The sequence below is a fragment of the Vicia villosa genome, linkage group LG6, assembly GCF_029867415.1.
Source record: "Vicia villosa cultivar HV-30 ecotype Madison, WI linkage group LG6, Vvil1.0, whole genome shotgun sequence".
Classification (NCBI taxonomy): Eukaryota; Viridiplantae; Streptophyta; class Magnoliopsida; order Fabales; family Fabaceae; genus Vicia; species Vicia villosa.
Genome location: NC_081185.1, coordinates 27,452,821 through 27,478,758, shown reverse-complemented (window position 1 = coordinate 27,478,758; position 25,938 = coordinate 27,452,821). Strand labels below are relative to the sequence as shown.

Here is a 25,938-nt window from a genome sequence, read left to right as displayed (position 1 = left end):
TTTAAAATATATATATATATATATATATATATATATATATATATATATATATATATATATATATATATATATATATATATATATATATATATATATATATATATATATATATATATCATTTAGATTGCCATTAACTTGATTGAAAAATTCAATAAGAAATCATGATTTAAAGATATAAATAATTTTTAAACTAATTAATAAATAAGCATGTTATATGATTGTGTTGTCTATCTATAGCTATATTTCTTCCATCTCAATTTCACTTGATAACACAACGAAATTAAAGAAATGGAATTAAAGGGTGGTGTGGTTGGCGGTGATGTGGTCTTTGTGGACGGTTAGAAACGGAATCGTCTTTAGGGGAGATACATGGAATATTTTCGATATGGTTTGGGCGATGAAAGCTTTGGTTTGGCGTTGGACTTTTATCGGGAAAATTAGGCAACCCAATTGTAATTTTTACGAATTTAGTAGGAATTCTTTCCATTATTTTTCGTAAGGCGCAATTGGCGTCTAATTTTTTCTCTCTTCGGGTTTTATCCCTGTTTTTTTTATCAAGTTTTTGAAAACTTGGGTTCTCGTATCAATATAATCCTTGCTTAAAAAAAAACAACGAAATTAAAGAAAAAAGTTATTATAAGCTATATGATATTCAATTAATTATTCGAATGAGAGAGAGTGGGATGATGAAAAACAATTGACCTGAAATTAGTAGCAATGTGGTGTTGAGTTGCTGCTAGATGTAACGAATAATTACAGTGCACAACTATTTGATTATAAAGATCCAAAGTAAGACTACACAGCAATGAATTAAAACAGCAGAAAAATTTAATCACATTGATGATAGCAAAGTTCTAGCTCTAATATGACAAAGCACAAACTAAAATTAGAAAACAAGACCAAAAACAGAAAACAATTTAAATAACATGTTCAAAAGCAAGACATCACTTGAAAAGAAATCTCAAAAAAGAAAATTTGTGGTTCTTCTCCTTGCTGGTTTTGGCTTTAATGAGTTTCAACATGTTCTCCAGCTTCTTCTGATGACCCTCAAGAAAATCAAAATCTTTCTTCCCTTGGTTATTCTTGTCAAGCAAATTCTTGGCCACACTCATCGCATTGTTGATGTCCTCACGTTCTTGAGCAGTCAGCTTTACATTAACATCCTTCTCTAACGCATTCTTCATATTGTAAACACTTAAATCTAATGCATTCATTGCATTAGCCTTCCTTAAAAATTTCTTATCTTCCACCTTAAACTTCTCAGCTTCTTTAATCATATTTTTAACATTTTTAGAAGACAAACTATCTTTGTACTTGTTTATGGTAATCGCATTCATATTGCCGGTGGATTTGTCCTTAGCAGTCACAGTCAAAATACCATTTTCGTCTATAGCAAAACATACATTGATACAATAGCCGCGAGGTGCAGGGGGAATGTTCAAAAGAGTAAAAGAGCCTAGCAGATTGTTATCACTGGCTCTAGTTCTCTCACCCTCATAAACGTCATTCGAGATGTAAGATTGGTTATCGTAAGTTGTTACAAAACTTTGTGTCATCTTGTCGAGAATGCTAGTGTTCCTAGGAATCACAACATTCATGACATCTCCTACTATTTCCTTACCAAGAGACAGTGGTGTAACATCGCGAAGCACCAAGTTTGGAACATTTTTACAGCCTTTACTCAACAAAGCAGCCTGTACAGCTGCACCATAAGCAACAGCCTCATCAGGGTTGATGCTCACGCATAAATCCTTTCCGTTGAAAAATTCCTGCAATAGTTGCTGCACTTTGGGAATCCTAGACGACCCACCAATAAGAACAACATCATTTACAGTACTCTTGTTCATCTTAGCGTCGGTAAGACAACTCTTGACGGTCTCCATACACTCGTTAAAAATGTCCATATTGGTTTCCTCAAATTTGGCACAAGTAATCGATGAAAAGAAGTCAATACCTTGAAATAAAAAGTCTACCTCAATTGTGGTGACAACAGAAAAAGAGAGTACCCTTTTTGCCTTTTCACAAGCCGTTCTCAACCTCCTCAAAGCCCTAGAGTTCCCAGTAATATCCAGTTTGTTCTTCCTCTTGAACTCATCGACAAAGTAGTTCACCATCCGGTTATCAATGTCCTCTCCTCCAAGGTGAGTGTTTCCGCCAGTGGCCTTAACTTGGAAGACCTTATCCTTGATTGTTAAGATCGACACATCAAAAGTGCCACCACCAAAGTCAAAAACAAAAATATTCCTTTCTCCAACACAGTTATATCTCTTATCAAGTCCATTTGCAAGAGCAGCCGCAGTTGGTTCATTGATGATCCGTATAACATTAAGACCCGCAATGACACCAGCGTCTATTATGGCTTTTCGCTGAGCATGACAGAAATAAGCCGGCACTATAACAACTACATTCTTTACCGGAGACTCTAGAAATTTTTCTGCAGTCTCTCGCATTTTTGTGAGGATCATAGATGAAATTTCCTCAGCACAAAAATGCTTCTCCTCACCTTTGTACTTAACAACAATCACATGTTTGTCATTCACATCGGTGATTACTTTGAATGGCCATAACATCATATCTTTTTTAACAACAGAATCACTAAACGTCTTGCCAATTAATCTCTTAGCATCTGAAACAATAATAATATTATAAGTAAACACTTATCATTCTTTTAACATATCAATTAATGCAATGCAATAACAATATTCTGAAGGGTAAAATACAATAACCTCCCCTGATCTCTAGCAACATGTAACTAACATCCCCTCTATTTTTCACATGACACAAACCTCCCTTGCCGTTATCCTAATGTTAAGTTCCGTCAAATATAAAATAAAATAAAACACACTCTTATTTTCTCTGTCTCTTATTCTTCTAAATTCTACGTCTCTTCAATTTTTCCTCCAATAAATATTAATTTTTCAGTCACTTTTTCTCACCATAGAAGCATCATCTAACAACACCTAAAGTATTGGGTATTCTTCTTCATCAATATCATTCTCATTGCTTTCATTCTCGACAACACATTCTTTGCCACTTTCGTTCTCGCCACGTTTTCGACTACACTGTATTTGCTGCTTTCGTTTTCTCAACGCTTTCGACAACGCCGTCTTTGTTGCTTTCATTCTTTCCACGCTCTCGGTTATTGTCGTAACAATTATAAGAAATTATAACTGCAATTTTGACCGGGTTTAGTTTGTGGTTATACATATATGTGGTAGCAAGTCTATTGAAATTTATAGTTATGCTTGTTGCTGTACATGTTGCTTTTGTTTTTTTATAATTCATGTGTGGAATGGGGTCTGGTACTAAATTTCCATAACAATAATGCATATAATTTGAATAATAATGCTTATGCTGCAAAACTAATGTTGTTGCATATAATTTTGTTGTTGTTTCAACATCCATCGAAAAATAATACTTGCTGCATCGAAAAATCATTGCTAATGCTGCATATAATTTGGATAACAATGTTTTGTCTGCAAAATTAATGTTGTTTCAACATCCATAGAAAAACAATAGTTTTTAATTTAAATAATAATAATAATAATCAATAACATATTTAACAGGCTAATTAGCGGTGTTAAATTGATAAGGGAGGTTTTTATTTATTTTAAAAGACTTTAGGGAAAGTTAGTGTCTAATGTCAAATTAGACGCGGTGTCTGTGTCATTTAAAGAGACTTAAGGGAATGTTAGTGTATTTTCCCCTATTCTGAAAACCATAAAAAAAGCCGCGACAAAACGGTATCAGCACCGTCATCATTGTTTTTATATTGAAAAATAATTTGTAATTAAGGTAAATTCTTATCTACCCACCTTAAAATGTTGGGTAACTTTACCCATCTTAGTTGTCAAATACTTAAAGGTCCAAGTGTTGATTCTATTTTATTATTTACTATTAAAAACTACTGATATAATTGCAAATGTACCGTAAACACATTAAATACAAATTATCATTTCCAATTCAACTGGGTGCTTAGTCTTTCACTTTCTCTCACAAAATTAATTTTCTCTTTTCATTGTTGGCTAGTCATCATCACTCATCACGGTTATGTTATTACCTTTTCTATTTGATGATCAGCTTCATACTTTGAAAGGTCACAAATTTTTAATCCTTCTATAACAAACTTACAAAGATTTTTTTAGTGTTAGATATATATATATATATATATATTAAAATAAATTATTAATATATTTATTATATTTGAAAAAAAGTATATAAATTCAAATGATAAATTAAATATGAACATAAACCTTTAACAAAATATATATTAAAATGATTGATAGTCAATTTAAAATTAAACTTACCGTTTATAAACTTAAGGGGCCATATTAAAAAAAAAACGAGAAATTAGATTAAATTTTCAATATATTTATTTAAAAAAAAATGAATTATTTAACTTTACAAAAGTCATTACCGTATTAAAAGGGAATATATTATCTTGACCAAAAAAAAAAAGAATATGTAATAAATTATTAATCTATTTATTATATTTAAAAATAATATTATTTAACTAATTATATTTTAGAATTATATTATCTTTTAATTTATTATTTCTTTTTTCTAAAATTCAAATCAAATTAACAGTAAGTTCAAGATTTCAATAAATTATATTCACACTTATTCAAATATTTAATTGTTAGAACAAGAAATGTTTTGATCAATATTCTTAGTTTTGATGATAACATTATGTATGAATTTTGTATAAGACAATGTGGTACTCTAATCCTTTGCGTTTTCCATTTCAGGAAATATATAAAGAGTATGCACAAATCAGCGCTCAGAAGCAACTGACTCAGAAAGTTCTGGATGGCTTCATCAGAACATGCTCTGGCAAGACATCGGAAGATGGTCATGCAGAATCAGAACATAAACTGGAAAGCATCAGAAGAATGAAAGTCAGAAGAACAAGCTCTGAAGTTCTGATGGTATCATGCTCAAGCTCTTCAAAGTCGGAAGATAGAAGATGCTCTGCACCAAAGCTGATGGCTCTGATATTCAAACGTTGTTATCTACAAATCTGAGTCCAGAAGAAAGTACAAGATGAAAGGCTGTAACGTCAAATCTCTGACTGACAAAAGGAACGTTAGAAGCTACAAAAGGCAAAGTCAGTAAAAGCAGCAAAAGCAAGGCTCGAGGTAGTTGACAAAAGTGTAAAATATTAAATGCAACTTTGTACTATTCACGCAAAGCATTAAATGCATTCTAACGGTCATTTCCTCTCAGCGCCTATAAATAGAAGTTCTGTCCAGAAGCTGAAAATAACACTTGCGCAAAATATACAGAAACGCTATCAAATTCAAAAGCTTACGAACTTCATCTTCAACCTCACAAACTCTGTGTAATATTTAGTGAGTGTTAAGTTTAAAACTTAAGAGAAATATCACAGTTGGGATTACAGCTTTATTAGAAGAAACTCAAACTCTTGTAAACTTTATTTTACATTGATTGTAAAAGGATTCCTAGAGTGATCAAGTTGTGATCTGTAGACTCTAGAAGACTTAGAGGTTATCTAAGTGGAAAACCATTGTAATCAGTTGGATTAGTGGATTAAATCCTCAGTTGAGGTAAATCACTCTAAAGGGGTGGACTGGAGTAGTTTGGTTAACAACGAACCAGGATAAAAATCATTGTGTTAATTGTTTTTATCTTCCAAGTTTTTGAGTTACACTTATTCAATCTCCCCCTTTCTAAGTGTTTTTCTATCTTTCAATTGGCATCAGAGCGCCGGTTCTAGGTGCAAGCACTTAACCGTGTTAGACAAAAGATTCAGGGAGAAAAACACAAAGTCAAAATGGTTGAAACAACTTCATCTACTCCTACTCCTGAACAAAACAACAATGGTAATGGAAGCAATAGTTTCAATGGCTACAATAAACCACCAGTCTTTGATGGTGAAAACTTTGAGTATTGGAAAGATAGACTCAAAAGTTACTTTCTTTGTCAATAGTTTCAACTTCATCTACTCCCTTGCATAGGTCGACCTATTGAGAATTTTGCACCTGAAAATGAACTAAGTGTGACACTTGCGTCGACCTGAAGGGTCGGCGTGCGCATACCCGTGAATTCCTCAAAATTCCATGCGTCGACCTGAGCCATCAATGCGTCGACGCATTTTGTTCGTACACTAAATCCTTGAGTCACCAAGATTTGATGCGTTGACCTGAAGGGTCGGCGTACGCATACCCGAGATTCCTCCAAAATCCCATGCGTCGACCTGAGGAGGCAATGCGTCGACGCATTCAGCCTTTACATGAAATCCTTCACAAAATGCTTGCAGTAGGTCGACCTATAGTATTTGTGAGTCGACCTATTGATGTCTTGTAGCCAAAAGTGCTTGTCTTTGTTGCATCCACTTGATTTCCATGATTCCACTCTAATTGTAGTTAATTCATAATGAGTAGGACCTGATTTCCACACAAAACACATGCATACGCGTATCAGCCAGGCATACGCGTACCAGCCAAATACCGTACGCGTATCATACGCGTACGAGCAGGAAGTGCAACCTGATGCACACTTGGGAAGCGTACCATACGCGTATCAACCCCCCCATACGCGTATCATTCGCAAATGGGCAGCAATTTACCAAAACCTGCAACTTACCCATTCGTCTTCCTCGCGAATTCATCTGTACAGCCTGCGATTTGGGTCTAAAACCAGAAATTTCACATTCTAAACAGCATAGAATTCACCCAACATCAATAGTATATGATTCTACAATCGATTTTACTCATCACAACCTAAATCTACTTAGTTATTAGGGATTAATAGTCAAAATTCCAATCCAAATGATGAACACAAACAGTAAAATTCAGAATAGAGAATGCATTGATTCAAACAATACTCCTAATCAACATCATTACCCATAATACGATAATAGAGATTAAAAGAGTGTCCCCTCTTACCTTAGCCAAGAGATTAAAAGCCTTACTACACCACACCCCCTCTTTTACTATTATCCCACATGGCCCAAATGCCATAAACTATTATTTTTCCATTACTTTTCACAAAATCCTTAATAATTCTAATTATTAATTCAATATTCCAATTAAATTAAAATTAAAATTATACGGGTGTTACATTACGCAGGTTAATCTCGTATCAACCGAGCTCTTATCGGGCTGAGCTTAAGAACTGTTGTGGAGATTTTGATGGGTGATCTTCACGAACCAAAAGATAGTTTTTCTTCTTGGCAAAACTCACGAACCAAATGGAGACTTCCTAAGACAATCTCCCAAAGCAAACAAGAAATTCTATTCGGGAATTGTATGATCGTGTGCTCAATGGGGTGTGACTTCATCATCACCGGCCACTTCATAGTCTTGAAGTCTTGCTGGAAGAATTCGAGTTCTTTGAGTTCTTTGGCTTGTAACAGCCACACCTTCTTCAACTTTGTCTGTGTTAGGAATGTTGGCAACTGCTTCGACTTCGGAAATTTCCTGGTCGAAGTCAGAGCTCATCAATGGCTTGTTAACTGAATTACTCATTTGAAAAACTATGTTGCCAGTACCTTCTGCTTGCAGGGAACTATTATCAGCAAGTTTTGCCTTGCTCTTCTTCGACTCGTCAAAATCTGCCAACCACACCTTTTGACCAGTTTTGTGATTCGAGCAGCCTGAGTCAAGGAAGCATATATTGGATTCGACATGGTTATCTGCAACTGCAGCCATAACCACCATACCTTCATAATCATCTGAATCTTGGCTTACAAGATTCGCTCCTTCGTCCTTGCCTTTTGTCAATCCATTGTCTTTCCTGTACCAACAATGTTTAGACAAATGACCTCACTTCTCACCCTGAGTCTTGTCGAATTTGCCTTTGAATTTGTGGGAACCTTTTTGTCTTCTCCCATCCACAACTAGTCGAATATCAGGCTCCCCAGATCTCGCCCCCTGTCGACCAGGGACACTTCTCTACTCGCCCAACAGCTTGTTTCGAGCAATCTCCTAGGATCCATACGTTTACTCCTAAAATCCTGATAGTCATGCGTTTTGGGTCTAAACCCATGTTCCAACCCAAAAAACGGACCGTTAGCCACGTGCTGGAGGTAATATATACTCTCTCCCTCGAGAGAGTCAGGTAACACAATTTCATAACCCTAAACACTAAATCGTATATGTGCTCCTACTGACTTGATCGTTGGAGTACCTTGTAGGTACACCCCCTCCTCGTCATCATCAACACTGTGCAAGACGTTCGTGACCCCTTTCTGGTTATTATCCTCAGGTCAGTACAGTTACCAAAAGCACTGGTAAACAAAAGTGTATATCAAAAAGTGCATCTTATTTTCTGAATAGACTGAATTTATACTTTTCATCAGGTGAAGTGAATTTGAGATAAATTTGGTCTTAACTATTCGGGCCTTTGACTGGCTCAGAAATATATATATATATATATATATATATATATATATATATATATATATATATATATATATATAATTCAAATGTTTATATTATAAATAATATTTAGTTTACCATAAAATTTATACTAAAATAAAATTTATTTATATTATAAATCATATTTATTTTAGAATAAAATTTTATTAGTTATTTTGAAATATAGATAATATTAGTTATTTTAAAAGCACATTTACATAAAGAATTTACTTTATAATCATTGAAAATATAAAACACTTTTATTTTCATCCAATCAAAATATTTTATATTATTAATTTTTAAATATATTTATTTGACAATATTTAATTAAATACATGTAAAAAAAAAATTACACGCTAATGTATAAAAATTGAACAGATAAAAAAATGTATTAATATTCATCTTTGATAAAAATAAATTAACATCCATTTTCATTAATTTTGAATGAAAGTTTATATAAAGAAAAAAAAAATAATAAACCAGAAACATTAAAAGCAATGTTTTTACTATTCAAATATTTGTTTTCAAAGATGTAGAGGAATTTTGTACCAAAAAAAAAAAAAAGATGTAGAGGAATTTGATTACCAAAAAAAAAAAAATGTAGAGGAATTTTGTACGTTTGACCAGTCATTTAAGTTGCTCATATAAAGTTGTGCATAATCAATGCCTTCAAGTAGATTAAATGATTGTTTCTAAAAAAGAGAGTAAATGAATAGTTATCAATAGTTTATTGCTATAATTATAAATTATAAATTTTAATTTCATGATTAAGTGGCAAATCTCTTAACCAATACAAATATGACAATTAAGATGGGTAAAGTTACCCTTTATTTTATGATGGGTAAGGAAGTAGGCACCTGTAATTAATTTGTGACGAATAATCAATGCCATGATGACCTGTACCGACCTAAACGCGGCGAAAGCCTATATGAAGTTATGAAAGGATGGGAATAGAAACATACCAAAGACGGTGTTTTCTGCATTAGAGGCAGTCTGATTCTTAGCAGCATCACCGATCAACCTTTGATTATCAGTGAAAGCAACAAAGGAAGGTGTGGTTCTATTACCTTGTTCATTGTGGATTATCTCTACTCTATTGTGCTCATCAAGCCACACAGCAACACAAGAATAGGTTGTTCCAAGGTCTATTCCTACTGCACGTCCTTCATAATTTTTTGTCATGATGATGTTTGAAGTAAAAGAGATAACAGTGGGGTGTTTTGAATTTTCTACTCTTTCAGCTTCCGATACAAAACTACTTTCAAATTTTTCAGGGGTATAATAGGGATATAAATATATAACGCAAAGAAAGAGCTTGAATGGTTTAGTTTACGTTAAGTTCGACTAGGTCAAGATGTAGAAAATTTTACGTGGCAGCCCAGTATAATATTGGCCCCTGTAAAAAGATTTTATTCTTATCTACCCAACTCAAAAAGTTGGGTAAGGTTACCTCACTTGTAAAAAGATTTGAAAACAACAAATATTTGTATTATTTTAATAAATAATTAAATATGTTAAATTAGATGGAATCATGTGATTGGTTGAAGGTACACTACCCAATTTTTTGTGATGGGTAGTGAAGTTGTCCTCTATAGATTTTATTATTATTTTGGACCTTCTGTTAAATTTATTTTTAATATGAAAATAAATATATTATAATTTTGATAAAATAAAAATAATTTTAAAAATAAATTAAAATATATAAAATATTGATTGAATAAATTAAAAATAAACAGGATAGAAATTAGTTGCATTTTTAAGGTATTTTTGTTATTCCCAACTTAAAATTTATATTTTATGGTTATAACAACTAATTGTGAAAATATTATGGATTGGAAGAAATACGGATGGTTAAGTTAAGAACTATATCCAATGTACTTAAGTTAGATAAGCTATTTATGTTAAATAAAATAGTAAATTAAAAATAAATATTTTTTCCTAAACACTATGCATATATCCCCTTATTTTTTGATGGATACATTATGCTATATCATTTAAACACATTATATTTTTTATTTAATAAAATACAGTTTTTTTCTTTTCAAAATAACTAACATTCCTAAATAGGAGAGGGAGGAATGACTGTTTCCAAAATAAAAGGAACTTTAATTGTATTTTAAATAAGAAGATTATCTGCAAGCTAGGTTCACCGAAATTGAGAGTGTGAGCTTTTTTTTGTATTCTTAGTTGCAGAGAAATCATGGCAAAAAAGTATGAAGGATGTGCAGTGGGAATAGACCTTGGCACAACATATTCTTGTGTGGCTGTGTGGCTTGACGAACACAATAGGGTTGAGATTATTCACAATGATCAAGGCAATAGAATTACACCTTCTTTTGTTTCTTTCAAAGATGATCAAAGGTTGATTGGTGATGCTGCTTATTATCAAGCTGCTTCTAACCCTACCAACACTATCTTTGGTAAATTTTTATTCTCTTATATACTTTATTAACCTAATGTTATTAATATTATTGTCTATATTGAATTATTAATATTATTTTTTCAGATGCTAAGAGGTTAATAGGTAGAAAGTTTAGTGATTCTGTTATTCAAGATGACATGAAGTTGTGGCCATTCAAGGTCATTGCCGGTGTCGAAGACAAACCCGTGATTGTTGTTAAATACAAGGGTCAAGAGAAACACTTTTGTGCAGAGGAAATATCATCTATGGTCCTCACAAAGTTGCGAGAAGTTGCGGAAGAATTTGTAGATTTCCCGGTAAAAAATGTTGTTGTTACTGTGCCGGCTTATTTCAATGATTCTCAACGAAAAGCCACTATAGATGCGGGTGCCATCGCTGGCCTTAATGTTATAAGGATAATCAATGAACCAACAGCTGCTGCTTTCGCATATGGCCTTAACAAGAGAACAAAATGTGTTGGCGAAAACAATATTTTTGTCTTTGATCTTGGTGGAGGCACTTTTGATGTGTCTGTCCTAACAATAAAAGGCAACCTCTTTCAAGTTAAGGCCACTGCAGGAAACACTCACCTAGGAGGGACAGATTTTGACAATAGAATGGTCAACTACTTTGTGGAGGAACTGAAGAGAAAAAACAAAATTGACATTGATGGTAATCCAAAAGCCTTGAGAAGGTTGCGTACTGCATGCGAAAGGGCAAAAAGGACGCTCTCTTTTGCTTCTGTCACCACTATCGAGGTAGAGAATTTATTTCAAGGCATAGACTTTTCTTCGTCTATCAATCGTGCCAAGTTTGAAGAAATCAACGCAGACCTTTTTAAAGAGTGTATGAAAATAGTCGAGAGTTGTCTTGTGGATGCTAAGATGGATAAGAGTAGTATAAACGACGTTGTCGTTGTTGGTGGTTCTTCTAGGATTCCTAAAGTGAAACAATATTTGATGGAATTTTTCAACCGACAGGATTTGTGCATGAGCATCAACCCTGATGAGGCTGTTGCTTATGGAGCAGCAGTACAGGCAGCTTTGTTGAGTGAAGGGTTTAGAAATGTTCCAAACTTGGTGCTGCAAGATATAACACCACTGTCTCTTGGTATGTTTATCTTAGGAGATATCATGAGTGTGGTGATTCCTAGGAACACTTGCATTCCCATCAAGATAACGAAAGGTTTTGAAACAACTGAAGATAACCAATCTCTCGCCAATATTCAGGTTTATGAGGGTGAGAGAACTAGAGCCAGTGATAACAATCTGCTAGGCTCTTTTACTCTTTCGAACATTCCACCTGCACCTCGCGGCTATAGTATCAATGTATGTTTCGCTATGGACGAAAATGGTATTTTGACTGTTACTGCTATAGATAAATCTACTGGCAATATGAATGAGATTACCATAAACCACTACAAAGAAAGTCTGTCTACTAAAAACATTAAAAAAAGGATTGAAGAAGCTGAGAAGTACAAGGTGGAAGACACTAAATTCTTAAGGAAGGCCAATGCGATGAATGCATTAGATTTAAGTGTTTATAATATGCAGAAGGCATTAAAGAAGAATGTTAATTTAAAGCTGACCGCTCAAGAACGTGAGGACATAAACAATGCAATGACGGTGGCCAAGAATTTGCTTGACAAGAATAACCAACAGAAGAAAGATACTGATTTTCTGGAGGCTCATCGCATGAAGCTGGAGAACATGTTGGAACTCATTAAAGCCAGAACCAGCAGTGAGAAGAACCGCAAATTTTCTTTATTTAGATTTCTTTCCAAGTGATGTCTCATGGTTTTTTTTTATAAATTATTTCTGTTTTGTGTTTTCTAGTTCTAGTTTTTGGTGCTTCAGTTGAACAAAATCATCTCTGTGATCCAATTCTTTTCCTGTTTTACTTTTGATCATTGTTGCTGGCTTATCTTAATAATTAAAAAGTTGTGCAATGTAAGTATTAGTTATCTCTAGCAGCAACTCAACCATACTTTTTACTAACTTTAAGCGATTACCTTTTTGTGTTGTTCTCCCATTATTCTTTCGAAGCTAAATGCCAATTACTTTTCAAGATCCAGCTCTCTGTCATTCTGTATAATTGAATATCATATATGAAGAAATATAATTAGTACAAACTTAGTTTATGGATAGACAACACAATCATTTAACATGCTTATTTAGTAAATACATTAAAAAAATTTCTATTTTATAAAATCATGATTTCGTATTGAATTTTCAATGAAGTTATTGGCAAGTAAATGGATTTTAGAGAACCAAAATCCAAATGATATTTATGGAAATGCAACATTATACTCCAGAGTAATACATTTTTCTTATTTATATATATATATATATATATATATATATATATATATATATATATATATATATATATATATATATATATATATATATATATATATATATATATATATATATATATATATATATATATATATATATATATATATATATATATATATATATATATATATATATATATATATATTGAAGTGGCTGTAGTTTGGAGGAGGAGGGGATCGATGGAAGAAAACAAAAAAGAGTTTATAAAAATGGGGGTATGGAGACTATATCGACACATGTGGCTTTGATATGATATAAACTTTTGAATATAACACTCAGGTATATATATCATACCTTCTCCGGCCTACCACTCCGAAGCTTTTTGTTTGTAGTTCTTCCAAAACCTTCTCAAAACACTAGGACTTTCCTATGAACGATCATAGAGGTGCTAAGCTTTAGATATATTCAATGGCTCTCTGTAATACAAATAGCAAGTTTATTATTTTCTCTCTACTATATAGAAAGAAGGCATCAGATTCAGATGCTCAGTTTCAAATTCAATTTTGATTCATATTGAAGCGGTAAAGCGGCAAGCAACAAAATTTTTTGAAATATTTATCCGAGAATTTATCATGTCTACAGAGATTAGTGCTACTGAACTGTTGTTCGACGGATTCTGAGTTCTTCAATTTGGGTTAAATGGGTTTTAAGTAAATAGAAAAAATATAACATATGAACATAAAATAAATTCATTCTTGATAGAGAATAACTTATCTGGTTTGAATATAAACTATTCCTCACAAACTTAGATTTATCACTCCGCCGTACTCAATCTACAATACTCGTCAGAATCTCCCTCACATCAATGTTCATTTCTGCAACACCGAGAGTTCAACTATATTGCTCTTTCGACGATGTCTCAACCGATCGAACAACACAGAGGCATGAAACTTAGATATTATGTGGATGTTAACCCCAACCCTATGTCTAGAATCAAAAGCTATCAGGTGTTCTCCTAATCAAGATTTACGAAGCATATGTCTATAACAACATAAATCCGAAGCGATTAAGCAAAAAGATCGTAAAAACACCGATTAAAATTTGTAAAGCAAAATTTATACAACTAGTAGAAAGAGTAACAAACATCCATGTGTTTAGAGTAATTAATATACAAACTCACCAAAAGAGAAATACAAAGAGAAGAGAAGAAGAGGAACCAAACATTTCTTGGTTTGTCAACTCCGATCGATGAGAAATTCGACCTCCGATCATTCGATTGCAAGCTCTAATGGTGTTTCCAAGCTAAATCTACCCAAAAATGACCTAGGATGAGTTGGGGTTCAAAAATACCCAAAACATAACCTAAAAAATCTGATTTTCGCCTATTTATGCAATTTTCAGATCTGTACAGCGCGCGTCGCGCGCAAGAGCACGCATTGCGCCCACACCGCTGTCATGAATAAACAGCTTTTAGTAAAAATGACGTAACTTTAGAACCGTAACTCCGATTTGCGTCCGATTCGAAGCGTTGGAAATCTTATTCAATTTCCCATCTAACAATGACAACATATCAACCAAATTGGTGATTTAGTATTCTTTGGTTTTGAGCTTTATTCGTTGACCCGTTGCTCAAAAACGCGCGTTTGAAGTCGAGTCTTCGCCATGTTATTGCTCACGCTCCAAATACGCCTCAATACCTACAAAATGAATAGAAAACTATCAAAAAGTATAAAGTATATGAAAATACATCTATTCACAAAGTATACGTATTTATACACAAAACAGGGTATTATTCAAACGGTATTAACAAAAAGTATCGATAAGTGCAACAAAACATATATACAAAATAAGTACATTTTTGCACTTATCAATTCACTCTTCTCCCTCACATACTAAGTTGAACGTTGGAGTGCTAACATTGTAGGTCAGCCCCTCTCCGCCACGCTAGACCTTTGATTCGCCGTTACCATCGTTTCTTACTCCATTTTTGGTTCCAGAACGAAACATCGACGACGTCTGTTGGAATCCACTTCTTATTCTTACATTCTCCACGATTTCACGAACGATCTCTGATTCACCAGTTCGAAACCTCCCCAGGTCTTCAAATCGAGAACACTTGAAATCGAGCACAAAGATTCGTCGTACAATCTGATCAAGCATCGTTTCAACTCTAATTTTCTAAGTTTCCAAATATCTGATTCACACACTTACAAGTAATGAATGGATCTAAAACTACTCGATATGCTAATATGGTAGCTCAGACAACAATCAATCAACCACCTCCACCTCCACCTCTTTCGCAAGACGTCACGAATCCAACCTTAGAGATTAGGTTACATATGCATCTTGATCTAGTTTCAACTCCTCTAGTAGTTGGAACATTCCAAACGACTTTGATTGGACCTCCGGTTCCACCTACAGCCTTACCTAGTATTATCGTGCTACAAGTAAAACATGGATTGCAAGGAGCTAGCGAGCTGCTCAAAAGTATGTACAACATCGATCGGAAGTAGAATTCACATGCAATCGTGGAAAAGTTATAGTTCCTCAAAGAAATCCTCAATAATGCTCCCCGCGAGGAAACACTGTCCTAGAGGTTGTATCAAGGAGGATTCATATTGTCGTCCCAGAGCTGACTATAATAAAGAAAGGTGAAGATCCTAAATCGTTCGACATTGAAATTCATATGCAACAGAGGAAATATTACAACGCCTCAAAGAAATCCTTCACAACACTTCCCCGTGAGGAAATAATATCCAAGATGATTCATATGGTTGTCACAGAGCCATCTGTGACGAAGAAAGACGAAGCACCTAAATCCAAAAATCATCAAAGAAGCAAGAAACATCAAACTTATTCTTAGAGACCTTTGAGAGATAAAGGAAACCACACTCCTTCCCTAGATCAAGCAGAAAATCAGCATGTGAAGGCTAAAAAAAAAACATCCATTGTGCACAAGGATTTTGGAAAGAAATATGCGAAAACCCATGGAGAATCCGGCCAAGCCAGGCAAGTATGATGGAATGGGAGATCAAGACGAGCACATACAGTTCATGAATGATCAGATAAACTACTTCAGTGCTAATGAGGCCTCCAAAATTAAGTTTTTTGCATTTACTCTAGTTGGGACGGCCAGGCCATGGTTCAACGGTCTTTCAAACGGGAGCATTAAATCATGAACTGAATTATGTGAATGTTTATATGCACACTTAACTGCCTGAAAGAGACAGTCGGAAACTATAAGTGTTTTAAGCGGAAGAAGGAAACGTTATGGTCTTATATCGACGGTTTATGCAAGTTGAAATTGAATTCAAGAGAGATGAAGAAGGTCTTAAATGTTGGATCTTTGAAAGTGGCCTTTTGCGGTTCATCTCTTCAGGTTGAAGAATGAAAGGAAGAAAATTTGAACCACTATAGAGATGATGAGAATGAGACTTACATTATCTTGGAAGAAAAATTGAACACAAAGTTCAATAATCCCGCTTCCGCGCACCAAGACCATATCTAGCTGTTCGGTTGGGAAGAAGTCCCACTAGAGTAAGGACGAGTATAAACGAGGAATGTAAGGATGGCACTACAAATATACTGTGGAACCTTGTTTTGCAGGTGATATGATGTTAACAAAGACAACAACTTTTGATGATGACAACAAAGATGATGACAACTGATGTCTTTTGACAAGTCAAGCACAAGCAATCAGGCGTTCAAACATGCAAACCTAATATAAATTTAACTCAAGGGACTAATGATGCCATTAAATGGAATACAATTCAACTCTCATCTCAAATGAACTAAAGCCTCGTCTAAATTAAACTCAAACAAGTGTCTATAAAATAAAGTATTTGACAAAGTCTGGAAGTACAAGAAACTCATACCTTTATCAGAATCAGAATACTTTGTAATACTAAAGGGAATTCTCATAAAAGTACGTAGCTAAATTACACACACAAAAATATATTTTCGAACAAATTTTCCTCAAGAAAATATTTTCAAAAATGTCTTGAAGTTGTGACAGATGAGTTGGAAATTGTTTGAATAGCTCGAGGAAAAGTTCTCTGTTAGCTCAGTTAAAAATTAAACTCCAAGAGAATAGGACAAAATATTAATGATGTACAACAGGTATATATCTTTTCATTCCTATTTTGAACTTACAATCGATTATATTAAGGGTATCTAATCGTTTGGCATTAGGTGTTAATCGATTAGCTTGCCTTAAAATCAATTTTCTTTTTGAGCCAACCTCTAACCTAGATCCTTTCCATAATTTAAAATAGGGATAATAGCTATTTTTCCCCCTGCCATATTAGCGAGGTTTGAAGAACACCCCTGTAAAAAAAAAAAATTAGATTCCCTCCCTAACATATTCAGATTCATGCATATTGGCCCCTCCCCCCATCCAGTCACCAGAATCTGAATTATTTTAATAATTTTTTGAGTTATTTTAATTAGTGACATGGAATAGATGATGAGTTGGCACAGTAATTGAAACTAGCTGCGGTAAAAAAATTTCATTGCTTCACAAACCTTAATCCCAAACCGAAAACCCTAAAACAATATCTGAAGCAAAATCAACCAAAAATTTCCTAGCTTGTTAACGTTAAACCCTGATGTTCATCACCAAAATCAACCACCTGCAAATCAATATTTGAAGCAAGGCACAAACGCTCTTCCTCGCATTGAGTTTTGAAAGGTATGTCATGTATAAACGTTGTTTTTTTGTGCGTTAAAAGATTGAGTTGTTCTGAACATTTTTTACTTCTCTTGTGGTCCCAATCCAATTTTGTGGTCCCCTAATGCGAGTTGTTTATATTAAATTTCAGAAATGTCCACCATCAGTGTCGTATTTCACCATGGGGGTCAATTTGTGCGTGAAAAAAGGTTCATCTTCTACAAGGGTGGGGACGAAACTACTGTTCACGAACAAGACCTGGATACTTGGAGCTACTTTGAAGCTTTTAGTTTAGTTAAAGATTGGGGTATTGTTGGTTTTAGACTGTGGAGGAAGATCCCCGGTGTTGATGATAGTTACTTCCATGTCACTGATGACAAAGAAGCTATGGAAATTGCCACACATTGTATCAATAATAACGTCGATGGTCATATATGGGTTGAACACAATGTTGTGGATACCGTAAGCAAGGTTTCTGTGCCAACTGTTTGTAACCCTATGCAAGAAAATGATGACAGCAGTAGTGATGACAGTGATATTGAAGGAAAATTGTTTGATGATAGTGAAGAAGAGAGAGCAACAGTAGAAAATGAAGGTTACGAGGAAGAACAAGCAGCCCCTGAAGTTGATGCTGATTCTGTTGAAGTGGAATTAGAGAAATCCACAGAGGGTAGAAGGCTTGTGGGGAATGGCAAATCAGTTGCTTACAAGAGATGTGCTAGCAAGAAAAGCAAGATGACTGAACAATCACCCAAAGTCAAGGTATCTGTTCCATCTAAACTGTTTGGTTGTACCTCAAGCAAGATCCCCACTAATATCCCAAGAGATGATGTTGATTATTGTAGTGAGGAATTGGACAGTTCTGATCCCGATGATAGTGGTGATGAAAAGAATCCAAAATATGAAAAGTTTAGAAGTGAGTTGATGAATAAAGACTTCAAATTCAAGTTAGGAATGGAATTTAATTCTTTGGTGGAGTTCAAAGATGCTATTAGGGAATGGTCTGTTCTTAATGGAAGAGAGATAAGGTTTGTAAAAAATGAAAACTATAGGGTTAGGGTGGAGTGTAAGGGAAAATGTGGTTTTTTGGCTTTGTGTAGTAAAGTTGGTGACAGACACACTTACCAACTAAAAACATGGGTGGGGTCACATAGTTGTGCTAGGGTTTTAAATAACAAATCAGCCAACTCAAAGTGGGTATCAAAGCTAGTGGTGGAAAAAAGGAAGTCCATGGGAAAGGTAAAAGTGTCTGAAATAATGTCTGAAATGAGAATGAAATATGCTGTGGGTATCACTAAAGGCAAAGCATGGAGAGCACAATGCTTGGCTGAAGAAATAGTTGAAGGAGATGCAACTAGGCAATACACTATGTTATGGAGGTATGCAGCAGAGCTAAAAAAACAATGTCCTGGGAATACTATCAAGATTGATGTGGAGAGGCCTCTACCTACTATTCAACCAAGATTTGATAAGTTTTACTTTTGCTTGGATGGATGCAAGAAGGGATTCATTAATGGCTGTAGGCCTTTCATTGGTGTGGATGGATGCCATCTTAAAACAAAGTATGGAGGTCAACTCTTAGTAGCTGTGGCTAGAGATCCAAATGACCAGTATTATCCATTGGCTTTTGGAGTTGTAGAGACTGAATCAAAAGAAAGCTGGAGGTGGTTCCTGCAATTACTTATGGAAGATGTTGGTGTAGAGAGGAAATATGTGTTTATATCAGATCAACAAAAGGTTTGCTCTTTTATACAACTTTATTTTCTTACTTGTTCTATATTGTTCTTTCCTCTTCCTGACTAATCCACTACTTACAGGGACTGGTAGCAGTGTTTGAAGAAATGTTTGAGCAGATTGAGCATAGAATTTGTCTTAGACATCTCTATGCAAATTTTAAGAAAAAGTTTGGTGGTGGTGCAGCAATTAGGGATCTCTTAATGGGAGCTGCTAAAGCAACATATTTTAAAGCTTGGGAGAAAAAGATGAATGAGTTAAAGGCCCTTGACAAGAAGGCATGGGAATGGCTTATGGGTGTTCCAACCAGATTGTGGTGTAAGCATTCTTTCTCTTTTTATCCAAAGTGTGATGTATTGATGAACAATTTAAGTGAGTCATTTAACAGTACAATCTTGCAAGTTAGGGACAAACCTATCCTCACAATGTGTGAGTGGATTAGAAACTACTTGATGAATAGGATTGTTAATAATTTAGAAAAGCTAAGCAAGTGGAATCATAATATTATGCCAATGCCTAGGAAGAGGCTAGACAAGGAAGTCTCAATGAGTGGTCAATGGCTCCCTACTTGGAGTATGGGTGACATCTGGCAGGTGCATCACCCATTCAATGGCCAACAGTTTATAGTTGATCTTGGGAAAAAACATGTTCATGTTGTTTTTTGGAACTAGTGGGTATACCATGTATGCATGTTGTGTCTGCCATGAGTTATCAAAGTTTGAATCCAGAGTCATATGTAGATGAGTGCTATACTAGAGAGGCATATCAAAAGTGTTATGAACATAATGTGAGCCCCATCAATGGGATGGACATGTGGCCATCAGTAGATGTGGAAGATATGCTGCCACCTATGTTTAAGAAAGGACCTGGTAGGCCAAAGAAGTTAAGGTATAGGGAACAAGATGAGTCTGGTTCAAGAATGAGAAGGCCTGGTATTTCATATAGATGCACCAAGTGTGATCAGTTTGGGCATAACTCAAGGAAATGCAAAAGCAAGGAACAAAACCCTAATGCACTAAAGAGAAAGGTAAACAACTAAATACATTTATTCAATTTATTAGCTTGTTGTTTATAGCTGGTTGCTTATAATAAATTGCATGATTTTCAGAGAAAGGCACCAAGAGCCAAAGCTGCACCAGCTGGAAATAATAGAGATCTCCCTGCTGAAAATGATGAAGCTGCAACTGCACCTATTGGAAATGAGGAAGCTGCACCTACTGAGAATTATGATGATCCTGAAATAGATGCTGTAATTGAAGCTATGCTGCAACAAGAAGAATTATCACAAGTCTGCAATCCCACACCCTCTACAGATGTTCAAGCTGCAACAGTCAATCTTGCTCCTGCATCACATGTTCAAACTGAAACAACAACCATAGCAGCTGATCAACCTAAGTCTACTGCATCTGTTGCAAAAAAAGAAAAGAAAAAAGGACCTGTTGACAAGCCTAAGAGGAAGAGGGTTAGTGAAAGGATTAAGATTTTGAAGAATTCAAGGCAAATTAGTGGGCCTGGATCAACTTCAGATACACCATTGGTGGTTGATGATGAATCAGAAAAATGGAAGGACATTGCAAGAAGAATGACTCAGTAGTTTATTTGTCTCCTATTCTGTCCCAATGATACTTTGTAATGATCATGTTATTAGGGGAATTCATTGTTTTTGGTGACTGTTTGCAATGAATATGTAATAGATGTTGTAAGGTTTCTAAGCCTCTTTTTGTAATGAACATGTGGTTCAATTGTTTCTGATGCTGTAATGAACAAGTGGTTTCTAAGCCTCTTTTTGTAATGAACATGTAATGATCATGTGTTGGTTCTATGCCTCTTTTTGTAATGAACATGTAATGATCATGTTATTGATCATTGTAATGCAACTGTTATCAGTATTATAGTGGTATGAGCATTCTGTTATGGCAATCTGGGTTATGAGCATTATGTTATCAATATTCTATTTGTTTTTGTCTGCAATAAGAAATTGTATTATGGCATTTAAAATGAGCATTCTGTTATGGCAATCTGGGTTATGGTATATAAATTGGATATTTGTTATGAGCATTCTCAATGAGCATTTTGATATGGCAGTCTGGTGTTATGATGCTTCTGTTATGGCATTTTCAATGAGCATTTTTATATGGCAGTCTGGTGTTATGGTATCACAATATTGGATATCTGTTATTAAGCATTCTGTTATGGCATATTAAACCTTGGCATGTAAATTTGGCACATAAACCTTGATTCACAACAATCTGAAATAACAATTGAATATGGTCTGTTACATATAATTGAGCAACATTGATTCACATTAGAAATTTGAGTTACACGACATTCATACATCATGTTTCTTACATTCTTCCTAAGCCTATAACATAAATTCTTACATTCTACCTAAGCCTATACCATAAAACACACAGTAACAAGCAACTATTGATATCACAAATTTCACTACTTTTCTAGTGTTTTCAATAGTAATCTTCAAGTCTTCCATCTCCTTCGTGAGCATCTTAATCTGGTGAGCGACAGTCTCGCACATACAGACCAAACGATCTTCCTTTGAAACATCCACTCCAAAATACTCATCATCCCATAGAAACAGCTCGCAATCCTCCTCTTTCTGCAAACAGATAATACAATTATGTTCCAAATAGCTGGAAATCAGTATAAGTAGAAGAAATAGAAAATTGGAAAGCTAATGAATCTAACCCCCAGTGCTTGCACTTCCAGTATTTTCTCCCTGGATTTGCTTTGGATTTGGAAATAAACATTTTCATTGGGAGATCGTGTCCACATTTGGGTCTTGTTCTTCCATTAGAGAGGATGCTTGTGTTTGAGCTTTCTTCCATGAAGACGAAGATGAGAACGCAACGGCGGGAATACGGCAAAGGAAGAACGAGGGTTTTGCTTGTAGAAAGAAGAAGATGATCGAGCTTTCTTATAAGAAGAAGAAGATGACTTTCTCGGGCTGCTGTTGAAGAAAGAAGAAGAAGAAGATAACCTAATTTGTTTTAGGGTTTTCGGTTTGGGATTAAGGGTTGTGAACTCATGAAATATTTTTACCACAACTAATTTCAATTACTGTGCCAACTCATCATCTATTCCATGTCACTAATTAAAATAACTCAAAAAATTATTAAAATAATTCAGATTCTGGTGACTGGATGGGGGAAGGGGCCAATTTGCATGAATCTGAATATGTTAGGGAGGGAATCTAAATTTTTTTTTTTACAGGGGTGTTTTTCAAACCTCGCTAATATGGCAGGGGGGAAATAGCTATTATCCCTTTAAAATAATCAAGAATCATGTTGCATTTACCAAAAAAAAAAAAAACACACACATGTTGCCATATATATATATATATATATATATATATATATATATATATATATATATATATATATATATATATATATATATATATATAAAGATGTATGTGTGTGTTTTTTTTTTTTGTGTATAACCAAATAAACCCTCACTCTTAAGTAATTAGCCAGACATTTTCAATTAATTTCACCTTTTAAAACCAGCCTTTTTTTAATCAAATTCTTGTGATTACAAGTTCTATGTTAGATTCTAATACATCAGTTGCTTATGAAAAAAAAAAAAAGACTAGTTCTATGTTATAGATCTCATTTTGATTTTTAATTTAGTCACATGCAAGTCTTATACTCCCTCCGTTCCTTTTTAAGTGTCGTTTTAGAAGAATTTTTTTGTTCCTATTTAAGTGTCGTTTTATAATTTAATGTTATAATTTGTCATTTATACCCTTATTTTCTCAATAACTCCACCTCAAATTTTTCAATTAGTTATTGGAAAAAGAGAGTGTATGATTCAATTTATTTGGAAAGAGAAAAATAAATAAGGATATAATAGGAAAAGTAACTCTAATAATCCACTATCTTGGTTGAAGAGCTTTTTGCTAAAACGACACTTAAAAAGGAACGGAGGGAGTATAACATTTCCAAGCATTCTACATGTTAAACACAAATTGACAACACAGAACAAATATAACTAAAGAAACATTTCCAAAAATTCATATTCGATCAAAAGCAAGGGAACAAAACAAACAGTTCCAAAGAGAAATGAAATGAAATAAGTAAACGGTTATCAGTTAGAAATTAAGAATCAGTCACTCTCTTCATCTGAGTAGCCTTTGTTGATCTTTTTCATAGCCGATTCAAAGATGTTCTCCAACTCCCTCTGAAAGTCCATAAAAACAAATGTTTCTTGTTGATCTTTGCCATCAATCAATTGTTTCCCTTTAATCATTGCAGCATTGATCTTCATTTTATCAATTGAATTGAGCATCGAAGTAACACTGCCATCCTTCATTACTTTCCTCATGTTGTAAAGATAATCATCCAAACCATTCATTGCTTCAACTTTCTTTATAAACTTCAAGTCTTCATTCTTGAAATTCTCTGCTTCCTGGATCATTCTCTCAATTTCAAGGGTTGTTAGCCTTCCCTTTTCATTTGTTATTGTAATACCTTGCTTATTTCCGCATCTATCTTCCTCAGCAGAGACATTTAATATGCTATCAGGCATCAGCATCAATAGAAAAACATATCTTAATAGGAATTTCGCCTCGAGGAGCAGGGGGAATTGAAAAACTAAACAAACCCAACAAGTTGTTCTCACTGGCTTTCAATCTTTCACCCTCATAAACCTTAATCGATACACTTGTTTTGTCATCTTCAATTGTAAAATAGTTTTTAGTTTCCTTAACAGGAATGGAGGTGTTTCTAGGAATTACAACACTCATAACATCACCTCTTACTGAGGTACCTAGAGACAACGGAGTGACATCTCGCAAAACTAAGTTTAGAGAATTCTTTGTGTCTTCACAAAGCAAAGAAGCTTGAACTGCTGCACCATAAGCAACAGCCTCGTCCGGGTTGATGCTTAAACAAAGGTCCTTCCACATGAAAAAGTCTTGCAATAGTTGTTGCACTTTGGGAATCCTAGAAGAACCGCCAACAAGAACAACATCGTCAACACTACTCTTGTTTATCTTAGAATCAGTAAGACAACTCTCAACAGTCCTCATACATTTTTCAAAGAGATCCAAATTGAGTTGCTCAAACTTAGCCCTAGTGAGTGAAGAACAAAAGTCAATACCCTCGTATAACGCATCTATGTCAACCGTGGCCTCGGTATCAAATGAAAGTGTCCTCTTCGCCCTCTCGCAAGCAGTTCTCAACCTCCTAAGAGCTCTTGGGTTTCCGCTAAGGTCCTTATTATGCTTCCTCTTGAACTCCATCACAAAGTGGTTCACCATTCTGTTATCAAAATCTTCGCCTCCAAGATGAGTGTCTCCTGCAGTGGCCTTGACATCAAAGACATTGTTCTTAATTGTGAGGAGAGACACATCAAAAGTTCCACCACCAAGATCAAAGATGAAAATATTTCTCTCTTCAACACAATTAGCTCTCTTCTGAAGACCATAAGCAAGAGCAGCAGCAGTAGGTTCATTGATTATCCGAATTACATTGAGACCGGCAATGGCACCAGCATCTTTTGTTGCTTTCCGCTGCGAATCATTGAAGTAAGCAGGAACTGTAACTACTGCATTCTCAACAGTTGATCCCAAAAATTTCTCAGCAATCTCACGCATCTTTGTAAGGACCATAGATGAGATTTCCTCAGCACAAAAGCACTTTTCCACACCCTTATACTTAACAATGATCTCAGGTTTGTCATCTTTGCCAGCAATAACTTTAAATGGCCACAACTGTATGTCATTCTGAATTACAGGATCACTATATTTCCTTCCAATTAACCTCTTTGCATCTACAACAATCAAAATGCCAACGATATATAAATTGTTTATCCTAATCACAGCATAGAAATAACTTATAATAACTATAAAATAGACTATGCAGGAAGATAACAAAAAAAAAAAGATAGATTACCGAAGATGGTGTTTGCTGGGTTTGAAGCAGCCTGACTTTTAGCAGCATCGCCAATCAACCTTTGAGAATCAGTAAAAGCAACAAAAGAAGGTGTGGTTCTGTTTCCTTGATCATTATGAATGATCTCAGCACGATTGTTTTGGCCCTGCCAAACTGCTACGCATGAATAGGTTGTTCCAAGGTCAATTCCAATAGCTGGACCTTTGTATTTTTTGGCCATTGTTTCTCAAAATGATTGAAAACTGTTTAGGAAAATTACTGAATTCAGACTATAGCATTGTTTAATACTCGAGTTGATTGGTTTTTATAATTGTGGAGTATGTGCAAGCATTAATATTATAGTAGTTGTACTTTGCATGTGTGAGTCTTGATTCCATGAAAATAATTTAATTATGAATGACTTTTCATTATCCTTATTAAATTTATAGGTTTATCAACAAGGTGTTTTCGTGACTTCTCAATTACTACTACTATCATACTATCATTATAACTGGCACATCGAAAGAAAAATAATCCATGTTGCATTCACTCATGACGGTTT

General features: G+C 34.6%; 2 protein-coding genes and 1 pseudogene across 2 annotated transcripts; 1 reads left to right on the top strand and 2 right to left on the bottom strand.

Annotated features, from left to right (window-relative positions):
• Positions 1-944: 944 nt before the first annotated feature.
• Positions 945-9,563, bottom strand: LOC131613429 (heat shock cognate 70 kDa protein 2-like). The gene is made up of 3 exons (XM_058885099.1): positions 9,344-9,563; positions 2,415-2,626; positions 945-2,366 (listed from the first exon to the last, which is right to left on the bottom strand). The coding sequence occupies exons 1-3, from the start codon at positions 9,561-9,563 to the stop codon at positions 945-947; spliced, it is 1,854 nt and encodes a 617-aa protein (XP_058741082.1).
• Positions 9,564-10,581: 1,018 nt separating this feature from the next.
• On the top strand, positions 10,582-12,569 carry LOC131613428 (heat shock cognate 70 kDa protein-like). Its single transcript, XM_058885098.1, has 2 exons — positions 10,582-10,801; positions 10,888-12,569. Exons 1-2 carry the CDS (start codon positions 10,582-10,584, stop codon positions 12,567-12,569), a joined length of 1,902 nt encoding a protein of 633 aa, XP_058741081.1.
• An 11,038-nt stretch (positions 12,570-23,607) lies between these two features.
• LOC131609050 (heat shock cognate 70 kDa protein-like) lies at positions 23,608-25,617 on the bottom strand (annotated as a pseudogene).
• Between the last annotated feature and the right edge of the window lie 321 nt (positions 25,618-25,938).

Excerpts from the sequence above, each read along its gene's own strand:
- LOC131613428 (XM_058885098.1), top strand. The coding sequence starts at position 10,582 with ATGGCAAAAAAGTATGAAGGATGTGCAGTGGGAATAGACCTTGGCACA. Across the intron at positions 10,802-10,887 it reads CCCTACCAACACTATCTTTG|ATGCTAAGAGGTTAATAGGT; the intron begins GTAAATTTTTAT and ends TTATTTTTTCAG.
- LOC131613429 (XM_058885099.1), bottom strand. The coding sequence starts at position 9,563 with ATGACAAAAAATTATGAAGGACGTGCAGTAGGAATAGACCTTGGAACA. Across the intron at positions 2,627-9,343 it reads TGCAGAAAACACCGTCTTTG|ATGCTAAGAGATTAATTGGC; the intron begins GTATGTTTCTAT and ends TTATTGTTTCAG. Across the intron at positions 2,367-2,414 it reads AAAAATTTCTAGAGTCTCCG|CGAAAAGCCATAATAGACGC; the intron begins GTAAAGAATGTA and ends TGTCATGCTCAG.